Source organism: Pelmatolapia mariae, linkage group LG10_11, assembly GCF_036321145.2.
Source record: "Pelmatolapia mariae isolate MD_Pm_ZW linkage group LG10_11, Pm_UMD_F_2, whole genome shotgun sequence".
NCBI classification, from domain to species: domain Eukaryota; kingdom Metazoa; phylum Chordata; class Actinopteri; order Cichliformes; family Cichlidae; genus Pelmatolapia; species Pelmatolapia mariae.
In genome coordinates this window covers 69,880,533-69,905,721 of record NC_086236.1, presented here as the reverse complement: position 1 = coordinate 69,905,721, position 25,189 = coordinate 69,880,533, and the positions used below count along the sequence as shown (strand labels likewise).

The following is a 25,189-nucleotide window of genomic DNA, read 5'->3' as shown; positions in this document are numbered from 1 at the left end:
AATTGTCATCATGAGCACAAGGAACATTAAGCCCAGTTTTAATTCATACGCTGTGTGCAAAGGTTTTTGGTGGATTTGCAATAACTTGCAAAAAAAAAAGTAAAAGCAATAAGTAGATGTTCCAGATTTCCTGTTTTTGTCTTCTTCTGCTATGATGGGAAGATTATTTTTATTCACTGACGTGATATTTAAAAAAAAAAAAAAAAAACTTATACCAGTTCACTCACATCTTTTCACCAATACTATTTTTGTTGTGCACGTGCATGATAAAATGTCAAATAAAAAATCCATCACAATAATCACAGAGAACAGACCAAACTGTAGAGTTGTCTTTGTCTGCATTTATTAGAGCTAGCACAGCTGCAGCTTTACATTAATCTGAGAGAGGGCAGTTCCATCTCATCTCCTGCTGAACTGCTTAAGGAAATATTATTATTGTTGTGTTGCACCTAAAGAGACCACGGTGTTTATTCCAACATGAGACCGACATGTTAACTTGTCATAATAATAACATCAACGTCAGGGTTTGTCAGTACGAATTTTGAAGAAAACAGTAGCTACACAGGGTGGACTGAAAAGCTTTGTCCTTCATACTCAGAAAGAAAAGGAAGAAGATGCCATAATTTTTTAAACTCTGGGATATCACACATTTTCAGACAGCCTCTTAATGAATACATTTATAGTGTTGCTTTGGGTTTAATAAGAAATGAAAACGTTAAGATCAAAACACAAATACAAAGCCTGACTCATCATCACAGCTGGACCTTCATGGCATGGAGTGAGTGTGAATGTCGGAGTGTTGGTTTCTGAAAGTGACAGATGATGGGCGACACAGGCTGACCATACAACACACAGTCCAGACAGAACAACAGAGAGAGCATCCTGCTTAACCCTCTGTTATAAAATACCAAAAGCACAAACCCAAATAGACTTATTGGGGAATTGGAACAGCCAGTGCTGAGTAAAAAATCCCAATTAATGCCACTCACAGATTTAAAGAATGAAAATGCACTTGATTTAGCAACAGCATATTCTTTGGATAGAGTCCAGTGGTGATGCTTAATTTTCTGCATCCAACTGACACATTATCAGTTAAAAATCATTTTCAGTATGCCTCACAAACCTGGGAAAAGTGGTGACGTAATAACACGATAAAACATCAGGTTTGTTCTTTAGAATTGTGAAAGCTGTATTCTGTATACTCAAGGCCCCAAAACACGAGATCAGGGTCAAAAAACAATCTTCTGTTTACTTAAAAGTAAGCAACACAGAATCACTGTGTTGTCTGTGAAAAACGGAGAGAAAAGAGCTCCAGAAGTGGAAAATAAGAGTGACCTCCACAGCATGACTATTTAATTATGCTTTAGGACATAAACTCTAGGAAACAATGGGCTCATCAGCATTTCCTAGCCTTTTTTTCCCATGTACTGATTTGAAGGCATATGGATATACATGTACACACATCAGCACACACCTTTCTTGCAGGTTATGTCTTTGTGCTTGTTTCCTAGGTTATATATTGGCAACCTGTCCAGACAACAACCCCCCAGAACCCCGAGATAGATACACTGTTAAGAAAATAAATCAGTGGATGCGTAAATGAATGTCCAAAAATGTTTTTTCCCCTCACCAAGGCCTTCACCTGGTTAAAGAAAGGATTCCTTTTCAAGTCAAATAAATCATTCACAACCTTTACTTCAGTCAGGACCACTTTAAGAAGATTGTGGTTTCCATCATGTGTGCAAAGGCGGAAAGCTGGAGGTGAGGACAGCCAGCACAGAACACAGCAGAGTACTGGCTAAGTAACGGTTCACAGCAACAGGGTTCGAGGTTTGAATCCTGCCTGGGGCCTGTCTGTGTGGAGTTTGCATGTTCTCCCTGTGTCTCTGTGGGTACTCTGGCTTCCTCCCACAGTCCAAAGACATGCATGTGGTTAACTGGGGATTTAAAATTGCCTACAAGCAGGTGGACTGCTTGATTTCCCGGTTTCTCATTTCTTTAAGGCATAAAGGAGGCAAGCTTGATGTATCTTTCGTATTACATACGTGATGCTCTCATTAAAAAAAACACCCACTCTTATTCAAATGTTGCTCAATGTTTTTATTTGAGCGTTGAGACATAAAAGTTCTCAGATCATCAATTCATATGATGTTGGGGCCCAACAAGTGAATTTACTCTGGTTTCTATGTAGGTCTGTTCCTGAGTGACTCCTGCTTTTATCTGAGCTCCCAAACACAAAAAAGTCAACCCTGGTCGCAAGGCAGGCAGGCAATGAGCGAGACAAGAACCTAATAATTATTAAAACAGGCCATCCTCAGAGCTTGACAAATAACATTTGTCATGTGGTCAGACAGATTTGGGTAACCTAAATGGAACAAATTAATCAAAACAAGGAAGTAAATTGTACTGTGCACACAACAGCATTCGTGCACTGTGTAGTAAAACAAGGTCGTGACATACATAAAGTGTTTATTTCTCCTTAGTGCAAATAGCAGGATTTATAAATGTGAGAACAGGGGTGTGCATGTAGCTGTAGCTGTTCTGTAACAGCCTGCACATCATCATTTGCACATCACTGAAAAAGGTAAACAACGTGGAACATCATGTGTAATGTTACTGCACTTTGGCATGACACTTCTCGGGCCAGAGGCTGCAGACTTATCAACATGTGTTCTTCAGATGGCTGCAGGAATTTAATGAAGTAAATGAGAGCGGTTTTCATTAAGCAGCAGTGGACAACAAGTACCAAAATACCAGCGATTCTCTCTTCATTACCTTATTTGATTAAACCTCCCACCCCTTTGTTCCCTCCCTTTGCACTTGGCACCAAAATCCTGCACAGGTTGGCAAAGCAATTTTCAGTGGAATTTTTTTCTGCTTATGTAAACACCATCATCATATGAATTAATAATCAGCAGCTTCTCTCTGTGTGTGTTTGGCTCACATTCTTTCTTGCTTGCTCTCTCTGTATCACACACACAAAACAGTAACTAATGTCACTCATGATCATTTTGGTAAGTCTCAGCCTCTCCTGACACGCTTACTGCGAGAATATTGAGAAAGAAAACCTATTAGTTTGTAAAAGGGCTAAAACGTTAACTGGATAAAATCCACAAAAACAAAAGTCAAGGTAAATAAATGAAGGACTTATTTGAAATGCAGCCGATGTAAACTGGAAATAAAGTGTTTCTTGTGATGGAGCAGATGAGACTATCTGGTGACTCACTCGCACTTAACAAATTGCAGACTTGAGGCATGTTTATGACCCTAACTCATAAACATGACTGCAAAGTAAAGCAGGAAGATCTTAAAATCCATTAAAGCTGAGAAGTGTTTTTCTTTTTTCTTTTTAAGATCTCAGGCCATTTACTGGTTTTTAACCCGACTTTCTTCCGTCCTCAGAATGTTTCAGTATTGAGTTTGAAGGACAGGTCGAGCTTCCCTCCCTGCATCATCTCACATTTATGATAAACGATCACTGGAGCAAATTAAAACAATTCCCTGTTGTATCCTTGAATAAAATAGAAGAAAACAGCCCCTGAGTTCATTTTCAACCCCCCCTCTCTCACAGTGCTACCTGTCCACTGACAGCTAAACACAGGCTCTATTTCTCTAATGAAGCTTTAAATTAGCAGCTGATGGATAGTAAATATATTCTAAGGCAGATTTCCCCATGTAAAACATAATAATCTCATTCTGAGCAATCACCTACCCATTCAGTGTTTGAAAAGGATTGATTACTCATTTAATGATGGAGCCACGACACTGCTATTTGGGGATACAGCTGGTTTAACGGCATGCAGCAGGAGCCATGATTTTCCTTTTAAATTTTTTGATTACTTTGAAAATGGTATGGAAATCAGGTGCAGCAAGAACTGAAACCCATCTGCCTGTCCGTCATTTAAATTTGGCAAGCTAATAGCATTGCCATGCATTTCATTACAGCATATTAGAGCGAGCACATATAATCGAATGAAGGGAAAAATACATTCGGTTTGGAACATATGATATATATTACTGAAACTCAATGTAATGATGACAAATATAAGGACAAGAAATCCTATCATACTGAAGCTGTTATGAGCTTTGTAGAGCGAAAGTGAGCTACACGGCATTCTGAAACTCCTCAACGTGTCGAGATGGTAAAGTTTTGTATCCAATCTCTCCAGATGATTTGGAAACACAAATTTAACCTCCTAGGACCTGGCGTCCACATATGTGGACATCACATTTTGGGTTGTCTAGACCTAAAAACACAAATTTTTCTCTACAAGGGCCTGATATCCACTTACGAGGACATTCTACTGCCACTGTTCCTTTAAAATTTAAAACGAATGTCCTCATATGTGGATCTCAATTTTGTCAGAAACAAGAATCAGGTAAAAAAAAAAAATCTGGCAATTCTTTGTTTTTACATTCATGAGGTCCCAATCAGCCCAAATATCAAAGAGAACTTAAAAATGCATGCCATGGAAGAGTTCGGGTCTTAGTAGGTTAATGATTACCCCTTTTAAAAAAGGACTGTTCCTATCAGTATTTCCAATTTTCAATTCAATTCAATTCACTTCAATTTTATTTATATAGCACCAAATCACAACAGCAGTCGCCACAAGGCGCTTTATATTGTACAGTAGATCGTACAATAATAGATACAGAGAAAAACCCAACAATCATTTTGTGTGGATATTTTTTGAACTACAAAAGCTTTGCATGAATCACTTTAAATTATGCACATTACTTCACCCTCTGTCCATTACAGGTATTTTATTTCACTTTAAAACATCTTTATTGTAACTGGCCATAATAAAGATAACTCTGACGTTATTAATATCCAAAAACAGAAAAAAATAGTTAGAAACCATTACCACCATTGTAGCCGTATATAGTTAGATTTTTTACCTCTGTACACCACCACATAAAATATTCAAGATCTGATTAAAGTGCAGACTTTCAACTTTAATACAAGAGTTTTATCAAAAGTATTGAATTAACTGTTTTAACTGAACAGTTGACTGATAGATTGTTTTACAGCCAAATGAGCCCTGGCCCCGTGTTTTTCCATGACAAATTAAACAGATTCAAGATTTGAAGTTTATTCCAAGTATTAAATTAGCATTTGGCATCTTTTCATTGGGCTTCTTTCTATGAGTTCTAAAGATATGTTGATGTAAGTGAAGTAGGTCATAACTGTACTGAAAAACCAAAATAAACTATCAGAGAGTCAGCAAAAAACTTTCGAAATAACCAAATCAACAATCTGGTACATCGTAAAAAGAAGGAATGCACCGTCCTGCTCAGCAACCCGGCCACAACAATCCAGTTCAGCAACATCAGAAGACCGCAGAAAACAACAACACTGAATAATCACAAAATCCTTTTGTTGTTAAAGTCTAGAACACTTTCAAGCAGGTCGAGTTAATAATTGTCGATGTCTACAATTAAAAGATGTCTTCATCAGTGTAATCACAGAGAGTTTACAACAAGGTGAAAGCCAGTGGTTGCACTCAAGAACAAGGAGATCAGATTAAACTGTCAGAAAACGCTAAAAAGAGCGGCACACCTCTCAAACTGAGATTGACCCGTACGAGAATGATGGGAAGAGAAATGCATGAAGAAACGCCAGCCTGGCGTTCACTAACCAAAATCAGTCCATAAAATGAACACAATTCTCTTTTAAATAAGGTTTCAACTTATGATAGCGATCATGAACTCATTAGGAAATGTTCTTGAGGCAATAATCAAGTGTTGTCCTCTAATGTTGGCTTCACTTTTTAGATCTATGTGCAGTCTATGGGTCAGACTTACAAACATGTTACACCAGTACAAACTGAGTTTTGGTGTAAAAAAGTAATGTATGTAGTGTATGTCTACTGTGAATATCCATGACAGTTTTATCTGTACATGTTCTGCTTCATAGGTGAGCACTATGCTTTTTTCTTTTTTGTTTGGTACACAAATTGTTTTCTCTCCTTCTCTTCCTCACTATTTCTCACCTCTCTCACAACAAGGTAGTGAGGCTTTTAATTGTGTTTTTCAGTGGATAAATGGAGACTCTCCTGGGGTGTGAAGAGGACATTTCCTCCACCAGGTGTGGCGTGGATTCCAGCAAGTTTTCCCCACACAGGAGACAAGCCTGACAGGAATTATTATCAGGATTTAATCACAGGAACTCAGCTGCAGTTTTAGCTGCTGAACTGTAGGTCAAACATGATCCAGAAGAGTGTCAGGTGGCTCTAACTCTGTGTTTCGAGCGTGTTGATTTTGAATATGAATATGCTTTACAAAAAATTATAGGCTACATTTTCTTTTTCTTATCCAACTGTTGTTGTTGTGGATGGCACACCCTATTTCAGCTGATATAGGGCAAAAATCACACCCTGTTCTATCAGATTTAGAAATATTCCATAAACCCTTTAAATTCATGCTCTCCATAGAGCCAAAGATGATGCACCGATGCAGGCTGTTTGTAAAGCAACGATGTGGAGATGTAGCTTTTTCTGTTTTTTTGCAGAATTAAAGCCCGGCTCACAGAAATCAAAGACACCCATATGGTAACACTGGACTATGATTTGCAAAATAAATACCATGTTGTAGAAAAAAATAATGCTTACAACTCTAAACTCACCCTGGTAGGCATTAATTAAGAGTCAATTTATCATAGACAATCTGGGCTCCATCTGCAAACCAAGATGAAACCTCCAGGGCTGAAAAATGAAGAAACATTGAAGCAGAAAAAAAAGCAGTTCGTCTTGGTGCCACTCGAGGATGACTTCAAAAGACACCATAGAGCTGTATGTTAAAATGCAACTGAAATATTTGCAGCCTGGTTAGGGGAGTGGTCGCTTCAACTGATGGGCAGTGTCACCACCTGGTAAATCTCATCTGCACTAACTGGACTCACTGACATGGACCTTTCCACCATGTTCGTCCTATTGATGCAATTAATATTGGCTGCTGTGCAGTACCAACCATACAAGAAGCTTGTATTTTCTCTACTACAGAGAAAATGAGAAAGTACAGTATGATATGAGGTGCATCTCAGTGTCAGCCATATATATTTAAATTGAGCAATATCCTGCGATAATCATAATAAGAGCTATTTGTATCTATTAGACATGTTTTGTTAAATTTTGTAACTTTATAATATATTTTATTATTTAATATAGTTCCGTTAGTTTCTGTTCTTACTGTCATGGAGCAACTGTGACCACATAATTTCCTCAGATATTGATAAACTATTCTGATTCTGATTGGTGAGATGACTTCACTTGCACTGCATTGGACCCATGCAGTTTATGCAGCTTGCTAACCTAGCGGTTCCCCACTGAAGTGCATTTAAAAGAAAGCAGGTTTTAGGCCCACCCACACTGATTTCACTTTTCAGACCCTAAGATCAAGGCCATCTTTTTATATGCAGTCTATAATAATTTAATAATAAGTACGCAGTGGCTTGTAAGGTTATTAGAATGCCGCGTTCCTGTCATTCTGTCGTGTTTCATTCATTTACATCACAAAGATATTTTTTTATATCTATCATCCTTTTGTCTGGTTCACAGCTAACACCAAACCCTAACAGAGCACGAAATGCACACACATTTAATACACTGCTAAATCGTTCTTTGACTGTCCCCACACAGTGAATGAAAAAAATTCCACTTTTTCTCTTTAAAACTTCTATGTTACCCTTTAATCTTACCCTTTAGCCACAGTGACAGTATGTGTTACCATGTGCAATAGAATACCTTCAACTTCAACAGAGCATTAAGACAGTATGGCTGACAGCAGGGCAGGAAGAGTTTTAAACTTTCTCCTTTGCAGGTTGTGATGTGATGCCATTTTTCTCATTTCTTTCTTTTTCTTTTCAGTGTTCATCTCTTGCAGGAGTACTTGTGACTTTTGAACTTTCTTTCCTCTTCAGAAGAAAACTTCCTCACCTGTGAGTTGAACCTCAGCTGGCAAACGCTGCAGGAGACATGCTTCCTCTTGGCGGTGGGAGGGAGTCCGAGGGTGTGATGGAGGACGGCTTTCTGCACCGGGTCCATCTGGAGGATGGAGAGAGACACACAGAGAGAGGATAATTAAAACGGTGCTAAAGCCGACCTGTAAATCAGCTTCATTCCGCTCGCTCGCTTGACTGTGAAAAGAAAACAGGCTGCCTGGGGCTTTCTAGAAAGCCAGACATCCATCTTTCCCTTCAACAGGTGATTTCTGGCTCAAACATTAAAACAGAATTAATGGTCTATTTGCTTACTTTAGGCATACGCCACCACTCTTTACTAATCTTACAGTAATGGCTTTTGGCAAACTCTCTCAAGGGAACAGTTAAAGGACACCTGTGGCTTTTTTTATACTATTTTTAACAGCATGTTCTCACCTGAAAGCACATTAAATTTAACTTGCTAAAAGGTGAGTGAGATCTTTCCTATGCCTACCAAATCTCAGATAATGTACTGTCCAATGGCAGGCTCGTTGCAGTTTGTTGAATGGCCACTTGAGCTTGGCTCCAAATTCAGGTAAATCTCTGTAGACGACCATAACATGCACAACTTAACAGCAAAAATAAACATAGTGGCTGTGTAGTGGTTAACACATTTGCCTAACAATCAAAAGTTCCCAGGTTTGATTCTGGGAAGAGACACAAATACCTTTGGCGCTGCCTCAGGAAGAACATCTGGTAAAAAAAAATCTGACAAATCAAACATGGAACTACCTGCTGTGGTGATCGCTTGAGAATAAAGGAGCTAACACCAGAAATAAACATGTTCACAGCCTCCTGGTCTCCATAGTTTCTTTCTGCCTTTATGACAGCTATTCACTGTGTGCTGACCCTGCAGTAGATTTGCGACCTGTCCAGGGTATATCCTGCCTCGTGCCCTACAACAGCTGGGATAGGCTCCAGCTTCCAACATTGCTGCTGCTTTCTCTACTTTCCATGTACTGTACACATGTGAAAGAGACCAGAAAAAAGCAAATTGCTCTTTCACTTTCAGCTCAACTCATTAAACCCCAAAAGCACTGTAAAAACAAAGTAGTGTGCGTTACTCTCTGGATATTGGAAATGCAGCTGCTTTATTGTGAACTGCAATTCTTTAGTGTGTAGGCATAAGTGATATCAAGCTGTGCACAGATAATAACTGTTAGCGCGATCAATTCTTTGTTCATTTGACAGAAGATAGAATACCGGTGCCCAAACCCCACAAATATGAGCAAAAGCCCTTCAGCTGCACAGCGACTGCGAACACTCTCCGCTTTAGAACTTGCACAGCTTCGTGTTGCTTGTCTGTTTGGTGTGTGTGTGCCTCCCTCTGTGTGCTGACAGAGCTTTGGGGAATGAACAAACACATCTGCCTCTCTCATGAAAAAGTCTGAATAGGCACCACTTGGCTGGGGAAAGTGGAAAGGTGCCGGCTCCGCGTGGGAGGATTAACTAACACACCTCGACAATTGTGCTGCAGAAGGTGGGCACAGTGATGTTACACTGTCGCTTTCTGTGGAAGCTGTTCAGCTGAACTGAAGCATTACTTTAAAAGTATTTGTGTGCAGAGGTAGAAAAAGAAGCTTGATGTATTTTTTATTGGGATTAGAAAAAAAAAGAAAAAGACGAACAGCGGTGCCACAAAGTGGAACCAGGCAGTTGGCTTTTTTAAAAATTCAAATCCTTGGTCATCTTTAAAGTTTTACCTCTTGATGGTCTATACTGACAATGATTACTGACATTTTGATCTTCACCCACGTCAGCCATGGGCAGGCAGCAGGAGTCAGACAAACAACTTGAAAAGGACTTAAACAGGAAGGGCAGTAATTGTGTGCAGGTGACAGCAATGACTGGAACGTTACAGCAGCTTGGCAGCAACAATCTGGAAAAGACCGGCTAAAAACTGTGTCTCTGCTGGGACTCAACGAATGCCTAGTGGGTGGGCAGAGTAGCCGCAAGGTCAGCCGTTCTCAAGAGGAGGTAAACTCTCTGAGGGCAACTTGAGTATAGCTGACGTAAGACAGGGAATGGAAAATTCCAGGGAAGACACAGGAAAAGTGGGAGAAGAAAACTGCTGAACAAAAGAGCGGAGGAGGAGTTCAGACATCATCCTGACAGAAATCCTGCTCTTATGATAGAGATCCCTCCAGGAACCTAGACACAGGATGAGCAGGTTCACACTGACCTAATGGTGAAGCAAATATTCTGGAGCAGAGTAAAGCACTTTGGAGCAGCGAATTATACTTCTGATTTCTAACGTAGTTCATGTGAATTATTTCTTATTGATTAAAACCCAAGACAATGTCTGGGAAGCACGATTTGTTGAAGCTTAGCCAGAGGCAACAGGCTCAGAGCAGAATCAGATGTGCTGCTTTAATGAAAGACTATTGTAATGGGAGTTTGGTGCTTTTAGTGTAGTTTTATAAAGTCACCAAAACCACAACAGAGAAATGAAAAAACAAGTGTATACCCTAGAGTTGTGTGTTAAAAGATATGCCCTTTAAGTAAACTGTGAGGTCATGATCCAAAGTTTTTCCTGGAAGAGAAAAGAACTTTAGCGAGTGACTGCAAATGCACAACAGTAAGCACGACTGGGCTGTCAGCAGCGAAGAGAATGAATCTGTGTTGCCTTATTTGACAGAAATCTTATCAGAAATGTTGTTTTTGTTCATTTGAAATTCAAATATTTGCATTATCCTAGAGGAAATGCAAACTCACTCACCAAAAGTTAAGAATAAGAATAAGAAAACTGCAGTGGATTTTCCTTTGGCTCTAACTTACACGTCTTACAGATTTGTCCTGTCTATATGCAGGACAAATCTGTAAGTATTGGGGAGACCAAGACTACGGACATAGAAATGTCAAGACTATCATAAAACCTAATGCAAGAAGTGCTTCACAATTGCCATCTTGGTGGAGATCATTGTAATACTGAAAAGTACCGCTTATTACCCACTGTATCGCAAACAGAAGCAATAGTCAAAGCAGTCACATTACTGTAACTGTATCTACTTGCATAGCTTTAAAATATTTAGCCTACAGACTGTCAAATTTGTTTAGATGTTGAGCAGACTGAGCATTCAAGGCAAAAATCTCTATTTTTCCATAAGATTTAACAACTATTCTAGTCATGACTAGATTTTAATTCTATTATGAAGTTAATAATATGTTTGACTCAAATGCCCTGATGACGTGTTACACTGTAACAAGCGTATATTCTAGAGATCATCAGTATTAGACGGGGTAATTACTGGTTCTCTTGTTCAGTGTGTCTTTTGCTGCGTCTCCCTCCTCCTTACCCCCAACCGCTCAGCCTGGTTCCCCCAGACGGTTCTTCCTGTTAACAGGGAGTTTTTCCTTGCCACTGTTGCCAAGTGCTTGCTCATAGGGGGTCATGTGCGGGTCATGTGCTCATTGGAGGTTTCTCTGTATTACAGCAGGGTTTTTAACTTAGTAGTATAAAGCACAGATGACCAGATGACCGCAAGGTAAAAGAAAAGTTTAAACACAACCATCTAAAGTTTAGGTAGCAAATTTAAAAAAAAAACCCTGCAGACCCCAGTCTTACATCGAAATCCATTTTGATTGCAGAGTACGTGTAATAACACATGCTTGCTTTTACTTTGACAAATTCAGTATTTTTTGGCCTGGTCTGCCCTGCCTTTGTAAATATAGTTTGTGTTGTTTGTGTTTTCATGAAATGTTTGTCTCAAATAGAGTTGAAATCGCTTATTATTCTCGCTTTGGCAATCAAAGTCTTGCAATAATAATACAAGAAAAATTATACCAGTTGAGCTGTCACAGAAATGAGCGTGTCTCTGACAAATTACTCACTATTGTTCACAGACAATCAGCAGTATCACAAAGCAATCCTCACTCCACTGTAGCAATCATCAGTGAGGGGTGCAACTGTGTTTCATCATTATCATGATCAGACTCTGCAGTTTACCTTTATTGTCTTTGAACATCCTGTTTTGGGTTAATGCGATTTTTTGGTTAACTTACACGGTCCTTATTTACTTAATTTCAAACCAGGGGCACTCTAACTGTACACTATTAAATATCAGGGAATCAAAATTAGGGACAAGGTGGTAAACACAGGGGAACAGTTAGGATAGAGCCAAAAGGAAAGTGAATAATGGACTTTAAAAGTTCCCACACTTTCCCTGTTTCAGGCTTGTGTGTATTTACAGAGTGTCCCTAAGGGGTTTGAAACATTTAATGTTGCCTAAAGATGAATGTGACACTTTAAGTGTGTTTGGTTGTTTAAAAGTGCTTCCAGACTGGCTGGAAAACAAAATGCAAACAGTCTAAGGTGCGAGAAACCTAGGCAAAGTTTCTTTTCTTGTGTAGAAAAATACTTACATTTACACTGAAATATGCAGCTATTCTGAGTTCCATGACTTCTGATTATTCCGTGACAGAAGCAGAGAAGAGGGCAGACTAATAAAAGCTTTTCCATCTCCACCAGTATTCTCAGCAGGTAGAATGACCTAACACGCCTACTCAACAGATGGGAAACTGGAATATGTTATCAGCTTTAATGAAGAGTGTACTGACAGAAAATAAAAAGAAAATTAAATGTTAGAAACACAAAGGCGGTTCTAACATTTCTGATATCAAGAAAGAAACTCTTTAGCATCCTGCAGCTACACAGCCCAGTCTACACTGGTCACTTCAATACATACACCTATTCAGCTGTCAGTTAACACAAGTGTGTAATCAGCCACATGGTTGGAACTTAATGGAAGAAAGGGGATTCAAGTAACTTGAACATGGATGGATGGAATGGTTGCTGACGCCAGACTGGCTGGCCTAACTATTTCCAAAAAACCAGATCTACTGGGATTTTCCTGCACAACAATCTGTAGAATCCTATCAGCTGAGAACAGAAAACTGAGGCTACAATTCACAATGTACCCATCTTCTGATGGGTGCTTCCAGCAGGATAACATCTCATGTCACAAAGCTCAGACTGGTATCTTGAACATGACCATGATTTCACTGTCCTCAAACAGTTTCCACAATCACTAGATCTCAAATGGACAGAGCACCTCTGGGATGTGGTGGAGAAGGAAAATTGCAAATCTGCTGCATCTTTGTGATGCTATCTTGTCAGTATGGACCAAATGAAACCAAAATATTCTTAGGAATGTTTCCAGCATTAGCGGGAGATGTGCCGATGTGCTGCGGCTGCAGTGAAGCGAACGCTGTACCTGTCTGTCGTGGTGAAGAGAGAGCTGAGTGTAAAAGTGAAGCTCTCAGTTTTTCGATCTACGTCCCTACCTCACCTGTGGTCACGAGCTGTGGTTAGTGACCAAAAGAACGAGATCGCGGATACAAGTGCCGGAAATGGCCTTCCTCCAAAGGGTGGCTGGCCTCTCCCTTAGAGATGGGGTGAGGAGTTCAGCCATCCAGGAGAGGCTCAGAGTAGAGCCGCTACTACTCCACATCAAAAGGAACCAGTTGAGGTGGTTCGGGCATCTGATAAGGATGCCTCCTGGGTGCCCTCCCAGGTGAGTTGTTCTGGGCATGCCCCACCAGAAGGAGGCCCCAGGGCAGACCCAGGACATGCTAGAGAGATTATATCTCTTGGTTGACCTGGGAATGCCTCGGTGTTCCCCAGGCAAGCTGGAAGAGATGACCGGTTAGAGGGAGGTCTGGGCTTTTCTGCTTAGGCTGCTGCCCCCGTGACCTGACCCCAGATAAGCGGAGGAAGTTGGCTGGATGGATGGATGGATGGATAGTTGAATCTATGCCATGACGAATTACAGCAGTTTTGTAAGGACTTCTGAGCGTTTTTTCTAGACGTTGAGTCTAAAACTAGTTCCTAAATGAAAATGGGATCATCTACATGATGTCTGTCAGACGTCCACAACGGAGTTTGTAGCTAGGGCAAGTCTGTGTAACTTATATTTTTCTATAAAAAGGTATTCCATCATGAGGCATCGTTGAACCTGTGATTCTGCAAACCAGTATGGGGATCAGTATATCAGCATATAACAAGTATATTGTTAACATGGGACACTGCTGTCATAGACTAATAAAGGAAACATACAAAAACACAGGTGCAAATGGTCACAAGTGAACATTGTATTAAATTGATGAAGCAAATTTTCATGAATTTGCTTCAATTATTGCAATAATATCAACATTTATTGATTTATAAAAGAGGGTCTGACTCAACTACTGTTGTAAGTAGAATTAACATTAACATCTACAGTGCAGTGTTTGTAAACAGTCTTGACTTGGAAGAAAATGTCAACGTTTCAGACATGTTTGCTGAAGTGCATTAGTCGTGTAGGCAATGTCAAGCAAGCAAAAGAAAATAATGGCCGCTTTTTTAACTGAAACACACTCGGTATTACGCAGTGAAATGTGAAGCCTGGCGAAGATCAGCCTGGAAACATTAAAACACTGTCTCTGCACTGCATTAACAGAGAAGGGACTCTCCTCAGCCTTTGCCCTGACACACTTTGTTGCTGAATTGGACAGAAAGACAGAGTTATGCAAAGGTCTACCTTTGTACTGTAAATCTTGCCCAAGTTATTTGGAAAGAGAGAAGAGGATGACACACGGATCTGGCGAGGCTCTCTGGCTCAGGAAACTCTACAGCAGAGAACCACACTCGCTGCAGCCCGCTGGGAAAGTGGAGCCTGTGCTGTGGAAAGCTAACGCCAGTTAAAAACATCTGGGCCATAAGAGAATGGGTGACCTCTTACTAGAAACACGCACTGGGCGAGAAACATGTTATTCCTCTTTCATTCTGGCGCAGATGCTGTGAAATGAATCCGCAGTGACGAGGCCACAAAAAGTAGCATAATCAGTGAAGATTTTTGTAGCTATTCGTGGAAATATCATTAATCATCGGGCATAAAGTGGTGAAAAGGAGACTCAGGACTCTCTATCTGAATTTATTCCTCTGTGCTGTTCTTGGCTGGGCTGTTAATTTATCAACAATTCTCCATCGAAAACCCCATCGCCACTGCGCACGTATCTTTTTAAGAAATCCCCCTGTCATGTATCATTTAATTCCTCCCCACGCCGATGTGTACGGGGCTCGTCTGCAGAGAGCAGCTGCAATGCCAGAGCTATGTTATTCCCCGAGCTTTGCTCCCTTCAACCACCCACTGAGCCACACACTCCACATGGACCACGCCTGCCAGAGACCGAAATGTTGCCGGAGCAAATGTACCACGACCCACATATAATCCACTTGCAAAGCACAAACACCCACACACCAAAGGCATATCACAGACTCCCATTTTGAAGCCTGCAGCAGTGTGCAGCGCACCATCTCCAGCTGCAGCAAATTCAGTGTCATCTTTCAAATCACTTCCTAAAGCTCTAATATGCAGTTTTTCCTCAGCTGGTCGAGTTCCAGCACCAAAACCTGTCAATCATCCTGATGAGCTGTCTGCCTCGAAACAGCCTCTCGCCCCGGGCTGAGGTAACCGTAAAGCCACCACAGCCGATCAGTGAGCAGATGGCGAGCACAACCAATCTGCAATTAGAGAAAAAGAAATGTTTGCGGTGCTTTTTGAATAGGTCTTGCAGTCACGTAAACATCCCTAACAGGGTTGATAACGCAAATTTAGGTGAATGTTGCAGGTTTAAGATTGCAAGCCTAATGTGAGATTAAACATGTCTATATTTAAGTTTAAGAAAAGCCTTTTCTGTTTCTTTCTCCTGTTTACAAAAAAAAGTAAATGTATTTTTCTTCCCCCCGGCGCTCTGTCTGTGGGTGTCTCCTTTCATTCCTCGGACTGTGTTTGATTTCCACTGATGTGTTTGTGTCAGGGGAGACGTCGGCAGAGTGTCGACAGCGAGGGAGAATAAGCAGGTCATTTGCTGGATGCTATCTGACAGCCCACAGAAGGCCTGTCCATCTCAAAGTTCAGCACAGCATCCGCTGCTGACGCTACCCCACTCAGCGCTGCCGGATAATGTGACAGGACATGACAGTGATGAGCTGAGATGGCGGTCGACACTGGCTGACGTTTACAGCGGACGGCTGGTAAAAGGGTCAGAAACACACACTGAGTGCTGTCTTTTCTGGCTTCACAAGGATTCAAATCCCATTACTCGCCGATATGGGTTTGTGTGTGACAGCAGGAGTTAGTGCCAGTCATATAGGCTGGATTTGAAATACACACACAGAGCATCACATAATCAATTATTTGACATTTTGGATTAATTTGTCCCTCTGAGTTGTTTTCAGGGAGATTATAATCACTTTGAAGCAGCAGTATGTCACATTTTTACTGATCTACACCGTAAAATGGCTCCAATGTAACTGCAGGAGGCTGGTAAGTCAATACCAATAACTTAATAATGGCCCAGCAGGGAGATTCTTGCATTTAATGTAATGTTTTTGTCACTGTTCTCTGTGAGCAACAGCATTTGTATATGTACCTTTATGTTGGATTTGAATCCTCACAATTGAGATAAATGAGTGTGTTGCATTTGTATGTTTTCATCTTTATTATGTCAAGACAGTTGAGAATTGGCATTGTTTTCACGTGTGGTTCATTGCTCCCACCTGTGTCTTGTTATTCAGTCAGTCCTCCATTTGCATGTAGCCCTGTCTGTCTGTGTTCACTTATATAAAAAGGGATGTTTTGCAGGTCATCTGACTTGCATACAAAATGATCCCTATGAGTGCCACCGATTCAGATGTTGATGATGTTGATAAAATGATTAAAAATATTTAAAGAACATAGAAATTTAACAGTAAAATGCAACACTGTTGCAAATAAAACGGAAGTTTAATGCTGCAGAAAATCATTAATCTGGTGAGTAGGTGCACAGAGCAATAAAATTAAGATTTTAGTTTAATTTATTTTTTTTATTTTTTTTAGCTCTGAGTGCTCCTTCTTGTTTCTGAGGTCTTTGCTGCACATTACTGCTCTGAAGTGACCAATCGTTTAAAATGCACACTTTAAATTTTATATTACTCTACAGTGCTTTTCCTCTCACACGCGCTCACTGTCCTCTGCTTCGTCTGCAGCGCTGTGTTGCTTCAGTCTCTGTTTCAATTGTGTTTATAATCTCTTGATTTTTTTTCCATAATATAGTTTCATCTTCCTCTGCACAATTACCCACTTTGTTGCCAGAAAGCTTCTCAATAACTGTGACTGATCAGATGCTCCCAACAACATCGCATTAGAGTGAATGCAAAGGGGAAACCCTGGTTTAACTTAGTGAGTGGATAACCAGCTCTATGTCCCCGCTAATCCTGATCTCCAATGTTAGGGTAACTAAAAAATTACCTGGAGTATATTAGCTTGCTTCAAAGTACACGTACCAGCTGTATAAAATACAGAAATATGTGGAATAGATGCTAGACTGCTAATAGGAAGTGCAGAGGACTGAGAGAAATACAAAACATAATGACCAGAACTTAAAGAAATCACATATGAACAATAGAAATAATAAAATAAAAATATATTGAAACATATGAAACAAATGAAGCAAAAATGATAAAAGCTGTATTCTAACTCCATAAACCGCAGCTAAATTCCAAAAAGCTGATTTTGTTCATCTGGACTGAGGGTTTTCAAAATGTTACGTCCAGATGAACAGAATCAACTTTTTGGGATTTTCTTACCTGGACGATTGAGCATGCATCAATACACCGAACAGCCAAAATATAAGGCCAGTGTGTCAAGGTGTAGTGCACAGAGGCGCTCTTTAAGAGAGCAGCTCGCTGTAGCTCAGTGATGAGAAGCCTCAGAGAGAGGGCAGAGAACAAACTGGTAATTACATTAAGAAGTCCACAGTGCCTCACAGCCTAACTGCACCTGTGTGACTCAGTTTAGTAGATTTGTTGCTGGAGGTGAGTCTTTCCCATTGTGTGTGTGTGTGTGTGTGTGTGTGTGTGTGTGTGTGTGTGTGTGTGTGTGTGAGAGAGAGAGAGAGAGAGAGAGAGAGAGAGAGAGAGAGAGAGAGAGAGAGAGAGAGAGAGAGAGAGAGAGAGAGAGAGAGAGAGAGAGAGAGAGAGAGAGGAGTACTCACAGCCACAGAAAACTGAATGCTGTGAGTGGTAGTCACTTTACTTTAGTCAGCCATAAAGTGTGCAGATAAGCTGAAGCTGCAGTAAAGTAGTTACTGAAAGGGAAGAGAGCCGTCATAAACAGGACCGCGGCTCCCAGCTGCACCTGATTGTTTACCATAATATTATGTGAACATAATGTGATCATTTCTTTTATTTTAATTTGCATGATTATCATTAGTATGGCTATAATACAATACCCCATTACAAATAACAAACACACACAGAGCACATATAAACAAAAAGTTTTTTTTCTTTCCACATTTTTTCTGTGAAACTGGTACTTTGTTAACACAAACAGATTACGTATGTTTGTAAGCTTTATTTCAGATGTGTTGCAGTTCTGGCTGATTTACACCAGTAGAGCACGTCTCTATTTTGCTTTATCATCTTGTAAGCAAAAAACAAAATGCTGGTTTACTATGCAGTATAACTCAGACCTTTTCATTATGCATGTGGATGTATATACATAATTTATGTGAGCAAACAAATTACAGATTGGGGCTTAGCGGTTCTTATAGGTGGAAATCTGCTCTCTGTGCACACAACTGGAAGTAGGACTCCTGGTTTTCAAATCCACCGACTCTTTGGACAGAAAAAGAATCGACTCTTCTGACATTACAGGCTCCATATTTCATACATGAAGATTTTGGATTTAGTGTGTAATAATAAAATACCTGATTATGGCTTGGAAAACATCACTGTCCTAGAAACTGGAGCTCAACAGATAGGACTGGATCTGAATCTGCACTGTCCCAAGTTTTTGTGGTATCCCACTTAGTTTTTTAATGTTTTTTTTTTTTAAAGAACACACATCATGTATTAACACATGAGTACACACATGAGGATTGTTAAATCTTAATAGCTATAGCTTGATGTTATTGCTATTTTCACTATATTTGTAGCAGTTGTAGATGTGGATTCTTTAAAGTGATCTATATGCATATTCTTTAAGCAGCAAGATAGCACATAACTGCCCAATCCCACATACACAGTGCATACATAACAGAGGACAGGAGCTCTACGCACACAGTGTGCTGTATTTTAAATATGTTTATATGTTTAACATGGTGTTTAAACATGATACAGAGAGGGAGAGAGAATGACTGGTCAATGAGGTCTAAATGCTCTGTTCACCATCATTCAACTCGCTTACTATTTACTAAAGTGGAATGAATGACCTGTCAAACCTAATTCTTTTCTCTATGTGTCTCCCAATTACATCCAGCACCTGACCCAGTCCGTTACTTCATCATTAGACAACACTGTAGATTGCTGCGACACAGAAAGGACTCCACTCCAGGCGCTCATAAAAAAAAATCAAAACAAAACAAAGGTTAAACACCTAAAAATAATCTTGTTTGGTAAATTAATTAAAATGTGTAAATAGAAATATTAAGTGGTATCATTTTTCTTTATCTTCCAGTCATTTTTCATGCATGGGCATGCCCATTATCATTAGGTATGCATAAGGGAAATAGAAATGTGGTGAAGAAAGGACATGCTTTGCAGAGAAAATGAATAAGCAATTAAATGTGAGTGAGTGGAGACAAAAATATATGTTTTTTTATTTTATTATTTTTTTATTATTAAAATGGAACACTAAAGAGACACGATAACCTTTTACTATATGTTTTGAAAACATAAAATTTATAAATATAGCAACTGCTGAGAAGGAGCAGAAAAAGTCGCTCACACAGCTAGTGAGTAACAGACGGCCAAACCTGCAGAAGAAACCTAACCTCCACCAACCTAAGCAAGCTAACTTACAAAATAGTCCAGTAGCTTCTCACTCCAAAACAGAGCAATAGACAATGAGACTTTAGACCATTACACACCAAACATGTTTCTTTTTTGAGGAAAAATTTGTCCTCAAAAACAAAGATTAAGCCATGATGAGCTGGTCCTCATGTTTCTAAACAAGAAAATTTAAGAAATTGAGAATCTGGGTTCATCCTCTTCTCAAAGGAAAACAGCAGCAGGAAGAATTTCATGGTTTAATCCAGGCAGAGAAATCATTTGCTCAGAGCAGCATCTATGTGTGTTTAGTACCAGTGCGCGTTTTGAGGTATGGGCAGGCTTGTTGCCAAATGCAGTGATCTGATTGGTCAGATCTTTTTATTTAGATGCGATACATTGGAAAAATCGAGCTTGGTGGAAAAAAAACATATATCCCCAAAGTTTGATTCTGTTCATCTGGACGTAACGTTTTCAGTGGGAGAAACGTTTCGTCACTCATCCAAGTGACTTCTTCAGTCTCAGATGACTGCAGGATTCCACAATCTTATAAACAGTACATTTTTGCATAATGACCGAAACTAGCACCACTGAAGGAACAATGAGCTGGCAGGTCAGTTCCTTCATCATTAATATGCAAATTCTCATGACCATTGATCAGCAACCACTGATCAATGGCCATGAGAACCATTCACAGAGAGTTGGGGAATGGCTAAAATCACAGCATTTTACGTGCCTGGTATCTAAAGGACTTTGCACCAATGTACGCACAAGCCAGGCCACACTGCAGACCTGCAGTACTGTTTGTACTGACCAGAGCCAGCTTGGGTTTTCTCTCAAATAATACAGACACTTGGTCTGGACACATGGACAAAATTGCATCTAAGTATAATCAGCCATTCCAAACTAAAGTCATCCCTTACTTGCCTTTCATCAGATAGCATCTGTGTTACTATGTTTAATTATCAGAGCATTTACTATAAAGTAGATCTGTGCCCACTGGCTGGTGGTCATTCGTTTAATAAGCTACTGTTTGCATACGTTTACATGGCTCCCTACAGAGACTGACTTTGGCAGTTTGACTTTGCCCAGTGGCACCGTAGTGTTTCTGTTAAAGATGTCGCTTGCCCACTGCACTATGTTCCATTAACTTCCACGACTTGTTAAATGAAGTAAAAAGAGCACTATTAAAACGATCTTATTTATAATTTAATAACGAAAAAGCAGAGAGTTTTGCATGCTTTCATTCTTTAGATTAAAGTTATCTTTATTCCTCCCAATTATGTGGAAGGCCGGGTGGCTGTAATGTTTCTGCCTGCATGTTTCTGCTGTACACATGCTCCATTTACTTATGCGAGCAATTATGTGAAGTCTAATGAATATAATGACTCCAACATACATTCACTGTAGATAGATAAAAGGGGGGGGAAGAACAATTTCATTGTTGAGGGCTTCACTGAGCAGGAAAATTCACACTTTGAATAATATTCATAAAAGCCACTTTCTGCCTTGATACTCTTTGTACATATTCTGATGGGATTAAACGGGTTACTAAAAATCTATTTGACCTTGTTAAAACTTTAAGCTTCCCTCTTTAAAGCCTTTGGGGAAAGTCTGTTTCCACTTGGTGATTATATTTGTTTACCTGCTTTTCATTTGAGTGGAGGCTCTTCAGATGGTAAAATCTCAACAAAGTGAGTAAACTGTAATTTTCCACATTTATTCTGCAAGTCAAATTGATTAAAATGGATTAACAGAAGTACAAGTAACTAAAGGTTCACTTCTTCCAATGAACTCATCACAGTTTTTAAAGCAAAGTTCCTTATTGATGGGATTTAAGCAGTGCAATTATGGAAAAGAAAGGCTCCCTGTGAGTGGATGAGTTTTACAGTGAAGGCCGAACACTGCATTCTCTTTGGTTTCACTCTCTAAGACATATTGTTGCTTTTTCTTTGCTTCTGCTTGAACATATCTCCACCTTCCATTACTTCAGCTTTTTTCTCCATTTTTCGCTAACCCCGAACCTCGTTTTTTTCTGCACTCTTCCTCCCTGCATTCTCTTTGCAGTTTTCTCTGACAGACATGGTGTTATTCAGCAGGTATGTATGTTCCCTTCACATTTTCCCATTGCTCTTCCCCACTGACCCCTCTCAAACCACTGGCCACCATCAGGATGAAATATTGAACTGGGCAAGCTCTTAGCAGGCATTTGGCGGCCTCACACTCACTCGTGAGTCCAGGTGAGATGAAATATAAAAATGTAACACCGTAACCCCCATCTGCGCCAGGTCCTCCCACAGCCTTCAGCCATTACATCCCATTCAGTATTATTACAACATTCTAGATTTCGGCTCTTGTGGCTATTTAAAGTAATTATGTTTGAATTTGGTTTTATTAGAGCTTTATTTGTATTTCTCTTTGGCCAACAAGCCGACGAGCCTCCCTGTCTTTTAAATCAAAGCTTTTAAAAAAGATTTCCATGTAAACAATATAAGTGTAATTTTTTTTTTCTAATTTTTGGGCAACATTATTGCATTATGAGAAAACAAAAACCTTTGTGTCTGTGCAGGTTCTGCAGGATCAATACTTAATCTTGGTCCTTGAATCAATGAAGGTCCTACTTTCATCTGCACATGAGTTTTTAAACCTATAATCTTTCAGCACTGAGCTTTACGGGTCACACAATTGGGTGGGCTAACATGTTGGCATTTTGATTGTTCACAGATTTGAGTTTTTGTAGAAAAATATTAAATGCCCCAACGTACTTTCAAGAAATACTCATGGCATGGCTCCACCTCTTCTTTAAGGCTTTGTTGTACTGCCTTTAACTACATGTCTGCAAATATCATAATTTCTTTGCACAGAAGCCTCCACTGTAGCCAGATTTAATTTAATTGCATGTTTAGTATTTAAATACCTACAAAAAATATATTGTGATTGTGTTTATCATTCATTGTCAGCTGATGGATTTTAGCTCAAATCACTGAAACGTCATATAGGGCTACTAGATTGACTGCAGACCTTTTTTTAAGAAGACCAGACAAATTCCAAAATTGTTGTCATTTAAATCTTTTTCACCAGTTTTTGCTTTTTTACCATTAGACATAAACACACCTGTATCATGAGTAAAATTCTGGATTTAATAGCAATGGCATCTCAGACAGCCAATGTGAAGAAAACTACAAACATAAAATGTTCAGTATTTATCACTGAGATATATTTATTCAGTACCACCACAGTACCGATGTGTAAATATGAAACATCTGTTAAAATATGTGGGCAGGGCTAGCTGCCATTTCAATTTTGGAGCCTGACTAACACTGCACTGTATTTTGGGGCTGAAAGCGAGACCAAGAATCTTCAAATACAAATTCATCACATATAGTACTGCACGGACACACACACACATATATATATATATATATATATATATATATATATATATATATATATATATATATATATATATATATATATATATATATATAAGGAAAGGTTTCATTCTCAAAGAACAGTGAACTGTCTACAAGCTAGTAAGCAGCTTACATGAAGATACCACTTACTCTGCACTGTCCTCAGCTGTGGTGCTTCTTTAGCACATTTGCTTCAGAGCTGACAGTATCATAAACAGTTAGAGCCACTCTTCAACAAACTATGTTACTATTCAGTTCAAGTCAATTTTATTTATGTAGACCAGATTCACAACAACGATCACCTCAAAGCACTTACTACTACTACTAAATGACCCTAATAAAAAAGCAAAAGCACAGACTTTATAGACACCGTGACACGACTCTCGGTTTATGTACGCACATTTTAAAGTCTTGAGTTTGGCTTTTTCTCTGTCGACGTCGTTTTATAAACCCTGCCTGTAAATGTGTCTTTTTTTTGAGTAAAGCTGTAAATTTTAGGGGAATACAATTTCAGTCCAGATGCAATTTTTAAATAAAAAAAATGAAAACCTTATTGGTCCATATCAGCTAACATATATGCTAATACTAAAAAGTCAGCGATGGAAAATTATCGTCCAGAATCATCAGCTATGGATACACTAGACATGCTTTATTGAAAAAGTGTTGCATTAAGACTGTCACTGAAAAAACTGTATGAAGACAAAGTAGAATAAGTGCGTACTCAAAAACTGCATGTATTTACCTTGTAATATGCATTTTATTAAGCTAAAGAAAAGTGCAGCGTCAGGACAATGAAAGTCTTTTTTGCATATAAATGACCAAACTGGAACTGCTGTTCGATTGTGTTTTTGCTAAATTCCCTTGCAGGCTAATTTCTAATCCGTCATTCTGTCAAACTGCTTCAGCTACTCCCACAGAATGAAGGGGAGTGTCTCACTCACAACAGCGTTCAATAAAATCTAAGATTAAACGATTTATCTTCTCATAATATTCCACCATGAATATCAAACAAGGCGGATTCTGTGGTAATGAGAGAGGAGCCCGAGGAGTGTGGCCATCTATTGGATTTCCAAAATCGATGCCCTCCAATATAAAAATACATGAGCCACCTGCAGACACTGAATCTTAACAACGCAACAATACGCCGTATTCCCTGTAACTCCTCAAAGGGCCTGTAGGGATTCAACTTTCTAATCCTACTTTCACCGATGTTGGTATTCTTTAGCGTTGCTTAATGCTGGGAACATTTGCTGAGCAAGCATGCTCTTTATCAAAGCCTCCCTGCTTCTCATTTATCCAGGTCTACATGTTATCTGTTACAGTAAAGCCTGGTGCTATTAAATATGGACTGTGTTCGCTCAGAAGTTGAAATTTGGGGGCCTCCCCTGTGGTTATGTGTTCTTCTCAAACTGCACACAATGTCAGCTGAGTATTGTATTTTCCCAGGCAAAGCAGGAATTTAAACCACTGAGTGTCTCAGCCCAGTTTCTTTAACTCCACAGCGACTGCCACCCTCTGATAGGAGCAGTATGAATGATTTATTGTTGGCCCTTGTTTGAGTTCTCTGGGTCCGCAGGGGACACATTTTTGTGAGCTCATGGAGAGAAAAACAGTACTCAAAATTTATGTATGAGAACGGAGGGGAACTATCGCTACAGACGAACAGGGTGTGTTCGAAGACCTCGTGTTGTTGGCACGAGGCTGTGCGAGCCGCAGGCTCCCTCATCAAAATTATGATTTAGTCCTGGGAGTCCGTCACACTCGTAAATCCCCAGTCAACCTTGTCTGCGTGCAAAAAAAGACACCGCTGAATTCTCCCTCTGGAACTCGTGTGCTTTTCATTAAAGGAACGATGGTGTTGCAGGTGCAAACTGTTCCCACTAGCGCTCCAGCTGGTTCTGCTTTGACGATGAAACACGGTAAAGCACGAAGCTAACGCTAACACACACTGTGGAGGAGATTACTAAGGGACGGATGTTTGAATGACTGAATCTGAGAGGATGTTCAGTT

General features: G+C 39.7%; 1 protein-coding gene across 1 annotated transcript in view; it reads right to left on the bottom strand.

Moving 5' to 3' along the window:
* The window catches only part of znf385d (zinc finger protein 385D), a 92,341-nt gene that overhangs the window by 42,472 nt on the left and 24,680 nt on the right, over nt 1-25,189 (bottom strand). The window contains exon 3 of the mRNA XM_063487980.1: nt 7,935-8,042. Within this exon, the coding sequence (XP_063344050.1) occupies nt 7,935-8,042 (108 nt within the window). The remainder of the gene's footprint in view (nt 1-7,934; nt 8,043-25,189) is intronic.